The 12916-nt window shown below is 34.1% G+C and overlaps 1 protein-coding gene across 1 annotated transcript in view; it reads left to right on the top strand.

The window, feature by feature from the left end:
- UNC13C (unc-13 homolog C) overlaps window positions 1-12916 on the top strand; it is a 161653-nt gene that overhangs the window by 23051 nt on the left and 125686 nt on the right. The window contains exon 4 of the mRNA XM_068410057.1: window positions 9768-9850. Coding sequence (XP_068266158.1) covers window positions 9768-9850 — 83 coding nt within the window. The remainder of the gene's footprint in view (window positions 1-9767; window positions 9851-12916) is intronic.

The raw sequence follows: 12916 nt of genomic DNA, 5'->3' as shown, positions 1-12916 counted from the left end.
TTGCTTGTCAGAAGTAGCTCTCTGTGGCATAAGAATACCTTATACATGTGATGAGTTTTATTCACTGCTGATAGAAGTGCTCCTGAGTAACAAAGATCCCTGAGAATCCGAGTTTGAGTTTATCTCTTAATCTTTGTACATTTACTTTTCACAGCTTCAGAAATGTTATTTTATTTTCTATCATGCTTTTGCTGAGATTCGTAGATGTGTTCTGGAAGTTGCAATTGGTTCTACCTTGATCTCTGTTTCTTGGAAAGAAAATTCTAATATCAAAACCCTGCACCAAGACTGTTTATGTGAAAATATAAGGAAATGCATGAACAGCCTATGAATCCCTTTCTCTTTCTTACAGAATGGTGCAAGTCTATCAGAAGGAGGTATGAGAGAAACAGATTATCTCCTAAATCTTATAGGAAAAGCGTTAGGATGGTGCTTAGAGAGTGGTAATGCTCTTAAGGGTTAAAATAAACTCTCCTATACTCTAGGTAAGTGCTTTACCTACTCAACTAAGATATGAAAGGGTTTACCATTTTTTTTTCTCTTGTAACTAGAAGGAACTCTACAAACAGAAATGGAGGGGTGCCTTTGAGGATTTTAATACAGCCAACAGGCAATTTGGGAATTTTCTGTGCAAAAAATTGTGTCAGTATGGACTTGGTGCATTAGAAGAATTAGATTAAAATCCTGAAGATTGTACTTTTAAAAAAACATCCAAATTACACAAACGGATTGAACTAGACTCTTATCTCTCCTTGTATATCTGTCAAACTTCAGCAATAACTTGAAGTTAGTAGAACAGCTTACTCCTTGCTTAGCTTTTCAAGAATCCCTGTTTGAAATTTATAAGTCAAGAATATGTCTAGATTTGCTCTGAGAGGTTCAAGACTCTTTTCACCTGCTTTACTGGCTTACTACCAAGTCCAATTAAAGTTGTCCTCTCATTTTCAAGTTTTTGTTCTTGTTTCTTGTGTTTCAGATCTGCTGTCTCTTTTTGCTGATTTCTCTACTACTTCCATTTTGTCCTTCCTCATTAACTCTCAGATGAAGTGTGCTGTAGTTGTCATCCACACCCAAAAGGAACTTACCAGCCTCCAGACTCGAAGTCTTTTTTACACTTTTCATATGACTTAATTCTCCTTGTTTAACTGTCTCATGAAAAGACTTTCTGATCCAGCATGTGGTGCAGAAATAAATTGTCTTGACTGTCATGAAGCAGTTTTAATTTGGATGCTACCCAGATTCAAACATGTTTAGGCTGGAACAGTCAGTTATGTATTCCTGTGGATGTATTTCTAAATCCATATGATATCACGTCTGCAGAGAAATTATTAATTAATCAGAGGTGAAAATGTAGTAAAGCTGTTTGGCCATGATTCCATGATGACACAGCATGTTGAGAGTTCACAGCTACAGAAATATCTGGATTTAAAAGAGAATTAAAGTTTTGGGGTTTTTTTCTAAGATACAGTCTCACTACCTTCATTAGGTTATCAGTGCTGTTCAGTATTGCTTTTAATCTTCTTTATCTCTTTCTGCTCCAGGAGGTTTATAGTCTTATTTGATTAGATGCTATGATCCTATGATAATGACAACCACAGAGATGCATATTGTCAAAGGTAAACTAAGTGTAGCATGTTATTACCTCATCTGGTTCTAGAAGGTCTCCATCCTGTTTTTGCAAATGAATTTGTCTTGTAGAACTTCCTATCTCCACCTTATAAATTCTTACAAGCTTAATGCAAGTTGTGGTTTTTTCTTTCCCTTGTTGGTCTCTTTTCATTATGATCATGTTGATACTAAGGGAAACCATTTATATAGACTTCAAGGATAGAAGAGGGAATTTAAAATGAGTCCTTGTTTTATGGTATTGCAACAGTTTCTGCTTGAGGGAGCATTAATTTGAGAAGGATGTTCAGATTTTTCTCTTCCCTGTAAATGTTGAGACCAGATTTTCCTTCTAGACAATTTTTCCAGCACTGTGAATACTCTCATTAGTGTTACTACTAATTTGCTCTGGTGTAAGGGTCAAGAATATCAGCAAATGCAGTTTTAATACTGTTTTGTTGATATTTCGTTTTTAATTACTTTTTTACCCTTAGGAAATAATTTAAGTGTTTTTGGGAGGTTTGTGTGGGGTTTTTTGTTTGGTTTTTTTTTGGTTTGTTTTTTTTTCCAAAATACTGGAAACAAAAAAAAAAAAAAGGAAAAAAGTTTGCAAGTTGAAATGGTGGCGCTTCGAGGCTACATCGCCCGAGGCTAGCATAAAGTCATTTTAGTTGGCTTCAGTTAGCATCATCTCCCTGTAACGTGACAAGCAGCATGACAGGAAAAAGAAATGAGGTCAGAACTTCTTTGCAAGCAACTTTATTTTTAACAAAGCTGAGATGGCCCCAGAGGCCTGTTAGCACAATTTAGAATATCTGTTGGTCTGCTTTGGCTTACCACCTGGGGATGAAGCATTTAACAGATTTGTGATCAGAGGAAAGCAGGGGGAGGCTCAAAGCTGTAGTCAAAAAGTCTGTTTTGCTGCCTCAGCCAGAATCTAAGCATCTGCCAATATATCCTAATGTGTGATTAATTCATATCTTTACTATAAAAATATGATTAATAAACATAATTTCAAAATTTTCATGATAACATGCATACTCATTTGAGCATGTGGACTGTCAAAATTTGAGTGGATATAGTCCTTTAATATAGCCTAGTCTACCCAAAATTTTCTGACAGCTTCTTGAATTGGCCAGGATAAAAGGTTTTCTTCTATGGAGGGATTTGCTCATTTTTTTTCATTTCTTAATATAGTATTTTTAGCTTATGTTAAGATTCTTTTAATCCAACTTTCATTTTCAGAAAAAGTGCTAGGTATTTCTTTGGTGGCATTTTAATATACTAAGGACCAGAAAAAGCTGTAAATCCAGTCCTATACTTACTTTTATAATGTTGGTATTTTCTCCCAGTATTCATATACAATTTTAGATCTCCAGTTTCAGTTTTCCACTCCAGCAAAATTATGTATTGCTACCCAAGTGTGGAATTGTGGGTCTTCAGTCAGTGTGGGCTGTCTCATAATTATTTTCATTAACTTGCATAGTTCCATTTTTATGGTTTTGCAAAGCCACTGGCTACATTTTGTGATTGTAATATGCCAGCAGGTACATTTATTCTTCCCTTCCTCACCTCCTAGTTCAACCTTCAGAAAATTCATCTCAATTTTCATGAGATCAGACCAGCATTATAAGTTATTAAAGCTGCCTAGGTGTTTTATTTATCACATTTAACTACATAAGTTTAATTATGCTATAAAACAGACTCATCTAAGCTGAAATATTATATAATCCTAAGAACATCAAGAAAATGAAGTATACCAGTAACCTAAAATGTTGTGTTCAATACTGAGTGATTTTAAAAACAGAACAGTGAAACCTCACCTCTTCATTTTTGTCATTATTTTCATCTGGAAATGAACTCACACAGACCTTAAAGGGTGGCTGTGATTCTTTCCAAATTTTTTTATGCTTAGGAATGAAAAAAAGAAGACTAAGTAAAAACCTCTTTATATGAAATAGTGAGATGTTTCATTTTTTTAATGACAAAAATACCAATGTTTTTGCAAAGATTTATTTTGATCAAATACAGGTATTGTAACATAAGATTGATGCCTTTCATAAAATTACAATTGTTAAATATATGTAATGGTACTATAACTTAAACTGTAATTTTCTAAGAACCACTAATGAATACGTACAGTGCCACAACTCTCAACTTGTAATTCAGTCCTCTAAAACTCGAAGACTGAATTGGGGGGAAAAAGATTGGAAGTTTTTGGACAGTTAAATACAGCAAGTACACAGCAAAGAGTACCACACTAAGAATCACAATTTCCAAATAGTTTTGAATAGTTCAGTAGAGGAACTGTCTGCTTATATGGGTTGAAAGGAAAATATAGTTGATCAAGTTCTCATCTGAAAAAAAATGGTACATGTGTATATACATACATATAGATCATCTGTCACATTCTTCACCATACAGGCAGAACAGATACAGATACAGTTACAGAACAGAAATTATTACATGTTTTACTATTGGGAGTTGCATTTGAATTGCTACACTAAACTGCCAGTCTAGAAAAAAATACAGATTATATTGGAAGATATTGTTTTCATCAGAGTTCATTCTGAGTGTTTTGGTTATAGCTTTCAAGATCTATGTTTGCCTGTAATAAAGAAGAAAGAATAATTTAACTTGAATGAACAGTGTGCACCTGATGAATGCTAGCAGGATCAGAATAAATAGGGTATTATTGTTGCTGCTGTGACTAAGTGGAAATTATTTATTGTAAAGTTTTAAAGCTATTCATGTGACTTATTTTAACTTTGTTCAGAATTTGACAGCCCAAATATTTGGGAATCTCTAGAAAGAATTTTTCTTTAACTAAAGAAAGGTGCAGACAGGTGCAATCCAAATTATCTTAAAATGTCATATGACACCGAAAGTCAACATAAGGCAGATCCAGTTCTCTCTGGAAAATTGCACCGGAGCTGCATTCTCCTTGCACTGAAAATTTATTTATGCTTTTCTCCCCTTTATATCCTGTTTTTTTTTGGCTGACATTTTGAACTAATGAATTTACCAGCTCCCAGTTTAGTTTACAAATAAATAAAAAATATCAGTTCCCTAGTAGGTCAATCCTGACTTGGTAAAACTCTAGAATAATTAGTTTTCTGTTGTCTAGTCACTGATGGAGATGAAGTGAAGCTGATTGATTGTGTAGAGTGACAGCTTATCTGATTAAGTATTTGTGTGAACCTGACACATCACTATATTCTGTACTATATCTAAAGAGAATCAAGGAAAATGGGTCCATACAAGCCCTGCTCAAGACTGTGAAGCAGAATTGATCAACTATAGGTAAAAACTTCTTGCTGCTGTCTTAGCCAGCTTGTTCACACTACAGGCAGTTACAATATTTCAGGCATAGTGTATTACACATGCACTGAGCTCTCATTTGAGTATAGAGAAAATGTCCTAATGGCAAAAGGTAAGAAATGTCATTTCACCAAAAACCGGACGGTTCCAGAAAGTGGAGGAATATTTGTACCATGCCTTTTAAATTATTTGTAGTAATTAGAAAAAAATAATGATTTTCATATGACATGTTTATATCTCTAATACATTATTTTGTCTTTTTGACTACAAATATCCTGTGGACCAACAGGCCTTTATGCTATACAGGAAATCTTTACTGGGTCAGTCACGGCTGTTAACATATCTTTTATCCAATGCAATGATAGCTCAGAAATTATTAATCCACTGTAAGACCATTGATATGAAGACAGCCTGTAGTCCTCCATTCCTTACTGCACTGGTAAACAATACCATAACCTTGTATCACTGAAAGATGATTTAAAAAAGTAATTTCAAACTTAGCTCTTTTGTTAGTCAACTACTTACGTTTTTTAATGACCATGACTACTTTAATGTCAAAGCTAAGTTCCTGTACAGAAATATTAGCATAATATCAACAATTTAGAGCAGGACCAGTATGAAAGAACATTCTGAATGCTTTCCTACTTAAAGGATTTCAACAAGAAGAATATCTAATAGTGTTGTCACATATTTGTTAGTATTGAGGAATTTATTGATCTCTCTTTTAGAGACTTCAGTTAAGGTTTAGTTTTTCAAATCTTGGAAATAATCCCCTTTGTACATCAGGGTTTTTTCCAGAACCTAGAACAAGGAGTGCATTATTCCCATATACTGTTTTTATATCTTTAATTAGGTTTGGTCAATATGGATCAAAAGGAAACTACAAACTCTTTTCTTAAATCTTCAAAATTACTTTCAACTTTTGCAGAATAAGCACTTCTTTGTGAACCAGTAGGTGATCATACAATAAAGTAGCACTTAGGCATTGTCCTTTAGCTAAATGTGATACACATTCTGGGGAGTATATAAAAGTCATGTTTATTTCAAGCTTTTGCTTTAAAAACTAGTACCTTAATAGCAACTCACATCCCTTAAAACAACTTTAATTAAGCCCCTATAATAGGCAATTATTATCTGTATTCAGAATATTACCCACAATACACCCCAGGAGTATGCCAATTAATGACATACAACTTAAGAAACTTCCTGTAAGAGTTTATCTATTAACAATAAAGCACCTCGTAACTTGAAGACATCACAGAGAAAAAACACCCAAATGCATTTTCACCTTACTCAGCTTCTAAAGATCTTGAATTTTTTTTGCTTTAGTCTTTTAAGCAAGCAATATTTTGAATCAGTTTATACCCTTATTCTTCACTTTATTCTGAGTGTGGTCTGTGACTCAATCCTGCACAGTGCCAAGAGACTTTACGCAAAATACTGAGTGCCATTTTGAAGAAAAGGGTTTGAGGAGGTTTGGTATCTCTCAAGATCAAGCAATTTAATCCAACACCAAATGTCTGGGGTTTTTTTTAATAACAATATACAATTTAAGGATGAAAGCATCACTTCATTTCTGAGCCTTGTTATGAGTGTAAAATGTATCTATTATTTTATTTGCAAGAGAAAGGCTGAAAATTCATCCTGTCAAACGGATTTCCCTGAAGAACATCAATGCTTGAGGAGCTCAGAAGTTCTCCTACTAGGAAATAAAATTTACTGTCCTACCAGCTATGCGAAAATAGTTGTTGCTTTGTGATATGAAAGTGAAATGTTATTTTTTTTAACTAATGGAAAAAGGAATACAATTTATGTAAAAACTTTAGTAGTTTATTTGGAAAAAAAAAAAAAGGCATTGCATTTTCATCATCTAACTTTGGCACTATATGAAAAATAATACTGTATTTAAGACAGAGGAAAGACCTTTGAAGTCTAAGTGGTTGATGGTGTTGGGAGAGCTGATCACGGGCCTTTTAGAATTTAATCTTAGTCCTATTTGAATTTGTGGAGAAAGATTCTTGACTCCACAGGGTTTTTTTTAAGTTAAACCCAACAATTTTAGGGTTTGAATCTTGTGCATATCAGTGTAAATATCAGGAGATCTTTATCAAGGTCTTTGCAGGTATGTTGAACTACAAGATTAAGTGAACGTGTAGATGATCCTGAGCATTATATTTAATTTTTTAAGATCCATATGAGAAACAACTTTCAGAGTGTCTTTATTAAAAGATAGAAGAAACGGGCTTTGTTCCCTCTATGGGATTTATCTGTGTATAAACAGCTCCCAGTGTATGACATCTAACTTACTTTTGAGCTTTAATACGTGGCAGCTGTGATGAGTGCTTCATCACAGTAACACAGTCTGCAGCACTGGAATATGCAGCACTATTTTCTGACTTATTTCTAGTATTAGCTTTAAGAGTTAACAGTTCCTTGATACTAATTGATCTCTTGCATCCAAAGCACAGATTTCAGTGTTATCCACACCACAAAACCTGAGTTTTGCCCCAAATGTTTGTTTCCACTTTGTAGTTTTGTAAGTTTATTTTTTAGTTCATCTTAAGGATTTGTCTCCCACTATGTAAAAGTACTCTTTGACCTTAAGGATAGCTTTTCAAATTCCTTTTGCAATTTATTCTACTTGGAGAGCTGCCCACTAATTAGGCTCTTAGCCCAGATTTGCTCTATTCATTTCATCACTCTTTTATGGTGTAACTGTGCTTGTGTGTCACATATCTTAGAGACAGGACTTTGGGCAAGAAAGCACCCTCATTCCTCTGCAGATCAGAAGCTGGACCTGTCCATAGTACTGATACTGCTAGAGATAAAGTTTCACCAGAACTTCTAAGTATGGAAATTATTGAAGGTGAACAAATGCTTCCAAAAATATAGATGCCATTATGCCATTTTACCTTTCCTCTCCTCTGATCTTAGTTCAGTTAAGCTTCACCGAAGCTGAAATTTTCAATTCCCTATAAAGTACACTCCAAGACAATAAATTTGACACTCCACATCTGTTGAAAGTAAAGCATGGAAGATAAATACTGCCGGTCTATTGCTGTGTCCATTTCTTCCAGAAGTCCGTGGAATAGTAAGGGGACCAAATAGAACCCCATTTTATTCCAACTGAGAGATAAAAATTATTGTAGACTTTGCCTTAAAAACAAAACAAATAAACAAAAAACCCCAACAACAACAAACCAACCGAAAAAAACCCCAACCAAACAAAAAATCTCCAGTGAGACAGAATCCGACCAAAGGTCTATCTAGCCCAGCATCCTGCTGCTCCTGATGGTGGCCAAAAGCAGATACCTAGGAAATTGTCAGAAAAGAGTAAGCGTAGCATAAGATGATATTTCCTTAGGATACTCTCTTAGCCTTCTAGTCTTCTAATAGTTCGTAATTCAGAGATTGCTTAAACCAGAGTTGGTGTCCTTTTTTGTAACACCTATTAATGTATTTAATTTCTCTTTAATAATTTGGAGTTCTGATTTATGAGTTCTGTTGGCTTTTCTTGATTCATCTTGAAGAAATTAGCAGCGGAGGTATCAGATAGAGGGATAGGTCTGTCCCTGAACTGCTTATAATCTGGCCTATTAGCATAACCCAGCATTGATTTCAGTTTATATCAATATATCAGGCTGTAAATCCTGACAGTTGAGGTCTCCAGTTCATACTTCCTTTTGCATTGAGCTGCAGCTGTGAAACTGTAACATCTATATGCAACAGGAATCATCAGTCAGAGTCTTGGCTTAAATAAATATGGAATTTGTCAACTCTACTAGTGATGAGAGGTTGTAATCCTCAAGTCAGCAGATGAGTATTTGTGAGAGAGTGTTGACCCTTTGGAGGGAAGTGAAAATTCTGTCACTAATTTCAGTTAAATCTCTTTTCACCTGGTAATTGTGATGTGTATGAATAAAATGAGGTCTTTCAGATGAGAAACTGCTGTGACGTACTTTTTTATACATAGAGATAGAAATATAAGAACAGCTGAAAACGGTATTTGAAACAGTGCCAAACAGAAGGAGCAGAGAGGGGAAAATGTTGGGTCTTGAAAAATATGGTATCCCAGCTTCTCTGAGAATCTCAATCTCTGAATTAGATCTGACAAGGTACATAGCAATCTTCCAACATGCACTGTGGGAAAAATGCAGGAGGATAATACCTGTATTGCCTATTCTGGAATCAGGGAGAACGAGGCATATTGTTACCGAATCAGTTTGTATTCTTTTAAATCCTATTGGTGTCTCAGCCTTTTATTCTTTGCAGTGGCTCCAAGTTGTTCTTAGCTGTTGTTTCCAACTTGTATGTGAGAGCTAATATGGGGTTTAAATGTGTGCTTAATGAAAAAGCTTAAACCAGACAAGACAAAATAATGATGGTCACCATAGAATTATCTTAAAATGTGACAAGTTGTTTTCCACATTCACGTGGACTCCCATAAGATGATGTGATTATGTACTTAGTTATTTTACTTCTTGTATCAAATTTATGACAACATTGATAGCCTGTATAATGTTGGGTTCCATCTCAACTATCAGATACACAAGTTCTTTTGATGGAAAGCTGATGTTATAACTTCTAAATCCATAGTAAAAAGTTTTAGGAGGTGTTAAGCAACCTTTCAGCTACTCTTTGCTTTGGGTGAATGCTAGGCAAAAAAGTCAGCCACACCAAGAACACTCTCATCAATTTTTCATAAGAATTAGAACACTTACTTTCTTTAGCTGCTAATTTTGACGTTAACTGTAAATACAGATATTACAAGCAGTTCTTAAGGATGCAGACTCATAAGACCCAGGTTTTTATTTTCTTCTTTGCCTTTTCATCTCCTACAGTGCGGGCCGTGGGCTGTATGGAATTGACAGCATGCCAGACCTGCGTAGAAAGAAATCTTTTCCCATTGTTCGAGATGTGGTAAGTAACTTCTGATGCCATGAAACTGTTGAGTTATTTGTCAGTTGTCTAGATCTTTCTTGTAATTACTATTGTGCATGTGAATGATAGTTTGTCAACAATTGTTTTATGGAAAAAAAGGTATCTTGAGAGAATGGATTGAGGTCAGTAGAAGTCAATGATGCAGTTGTTGTAATGTACTAGATAAGCCTGAATATCTCATCGAATATTTAGATATTATTTGTGGAATCCAGTAATGTGCATTTCGTGCAATAATAAACTACTTATTTTTGTGTTGAATTAGCTTATGAAGACAGCTGTTATTGAGTCCTTGGGATACTGATTGACTTGATTTGTTATGATACTGAAAGAGGAAGAAAGTTCCTTTTAAAAAGCAGCTTTGTTTCAGTATGAATGTTTTAAAGATTTATGCATACTTTTGGTACAAGATGAGGTATGTCATTTTAGCAGTCATTGTAGACAACAATAATCTAGGCAAATAAATTTCAGAAAGGTGGAAAGAATGGCAGTTCCTTTGAGGTTTATTCTGACTTCCAGTCTAAACAAGATTAAGTAGAATCTCTCTGCTCTGAAGAATTTTAAGTGCCATACACATTTCTCTTTTTCTTTTCATGAAGTATAGAATTCATAATTCAATAAAATACATATTTAATCTCTGGTGGTGGTAAGCCCCCAAACCAATTTCTCATTGTAAAGCAAGGGAGTCAACCAAAGTAAATGATTACTATAGTTGTCTTTAAAAGATCAGTCTTTGTCAAATTATCACTCAATGTATTCTCAGCCACTCTGTTCAGTTACTCTAGAGTGATATACCATACTATCTGAAGGGTCACAAAGAGAAAGCACAGCAACCATTTTAGAGTATAATTCCTTCTGAAATCAATGAAAAGTTGCGATTTATAACGTAGTAGAGCCTGCATTCATTGAAACCATCTTTTTGATAGTAGCCACTCCACTGTAAGTTGTATTACACGAGTATAATTTACAGCCACGTTATGATACTTTTATGCATATTAAATAGCACTTTGCTTTATTCTTAATTGTTGGAACTGTTTACAGACAGGTATTGCTCAGAATGAGTTAAGACATCAGAATCTTAATATTAACTATTCACTTTGAAAAACATAATAATAATCAAAGTGAAACAAAAAAGAAAATTCACATTTTGAATGGTGGAATAAAACTTTCATTTTATTACTCTAATATGTCAATGATTACTATGTAATGATTACTGCTTTGCTGTCTAGTCATTGGAGGATAACTCCTCTTGAAGGAATTCTGCCTTTAATAAGTGGAAGTTGCAGAGTTTTAAAACTGAAATTTATTCTGGAGTTTAATCATTATGGACTTATAGTATAGCCCTTAACTATATGTTCTTTAACTATATACTACTTTAAAATAGTAAATCATATTACAATTCAGTTCTGCAGCTGTAAACCTAAAACAATTTTACCAACTTAAGAGGAACTTATTTCAGACTTAGTGTAGGTCATCTTCATCTTTGAAAGATTATTTGTATTTGAATGTATGTGCATTTTAAGCAATCTCCTGTGAGCTCTGAGCTTGTAATAGGTTGATTCAAAAATACCTCATTTTAATCAGTAACTTAATTCTCAAGTCCTTGTAAGATCTGATACGTTGTAAGTGATCTTTTTATGTTTACTTATATGATGGTTTCAGAAATATAAAAATAAGATTGCTAGGAATGACTGCTAGATTGACTGATGTCGATATCATGTGATATCTTTTTGTTGCAATGAATCTGACAAATTATTAATATTCTTTATAATTTCTTTCATATCTTGGCTGGAATTTTCAGGCTATGGTAAGTGCTTTTATACTGATAAATGTTCTAAAATGTTCATAATAACTCAGGGATTTCACGAGTGTCATTTTATGACAGGAACAGTTTTCTTTGCTGCAGTCATGATTTTCACTGTGGGTCATTATTAGAGTTCTACTAGAAGATGTCTGTATAGGGGGGAAAGACAATGAAAGGAGGAGTGATCTTTCAAGTGGAGTAACAATACAGAGAGCTTGAACAGACCTCTGTTTAACGTGGAGCCAGAAAAAAGTGTCGAGTGCGCTTGCTGATGTAATTACTGTAACTTCTACTTTTAAACAAACATGTTCTCTGTTTTGTTCTCGTTAGAGCTTTTGTTTGAGGTGGGACTACAAGCAGGGAGAGGCATAGCAATAATTACAGTGAAGGTTAGAAGTATTTAACTCACGATGGCCAAGTGGGTGTGGTGATCTGCCCAGTCATAGACAAAGGTAGCTAGCTCCATTTTTAGATTTAAAGGTGACTTTATACTGTACAGTCACTGCAATCAGGCAAATTTCTTCTTTTCATCGTTCAAGGTTGTAGCATGACTTAGCTTTATCATTTGATTATAAGAACACAAGAATAATTTGTGAATCCTTGCTGCTGTTGTAAAACAGTTTGCTTGGTTCATACTGGAGAAGTGAACACATCAGATGAAACAACTGCCCATTTCAGCTAAAAAGATAATCCACTGATACTTCTTTTTATGTAAGTGTCTCCGCAACAAAAACATTTATAAAAGGCTAGAACTCGATTATGGTAGTTTAAACTCAATTTTAAGATTGAAGACATTCGTATACATTGCAGCCGCCACATTCTCAGTTTTTATACATTGTCAGAGTAATTAGATAAAAGCTAAATATCTTGCCTATTTTACATTAAATCAGCTATTTGCAGTCCATTTTCTTAACTCCTTTAATCATTAATAGATAAATTGGATTAAATATTTTAATATTTATACATTAAATGGACAAACTATAAAAATAATCAAACAGTATTTGTATATTTGTGGGTTTTTTTAATACTACTTAATATATAATAATATAATTTAATTCTACTTAATATATAATATGATTACATTCCTATATTTCACACCTGTGTGTTCTAGGAATTAAGAATTAATTGTGGGGAAAATTAAGAAATTATTGATGAATTTGTTTGGTTTTATTGTTTTCCATGCCATTTCTGACTAACCTTAATATTCAGAATGTTCTTAGAGTCTGGACGGGGAATGCTTTTGTGTCT

This window comes from Nyctibius grandis, chromosome 11, assembly GCF_013368605.1.
Source record: "Nyctibius grandis isolate bNycGra1 chromosome 11, bNycGra1.pri, whole genome shotgun sequence".
In the NCBI taxonomy this organism is placed as follows: Eukaryota; Metazoa; Chordata; class Aves; order Nyctibiiformes; family Nyctibiidae; genus Nyctibius; species Nyctibius grandis.
The sequence above is the reverse complement of the archived record's forward strand: the minus strand, read 5'-3'. Positions and strand labels throughout refer to the sequence as shown.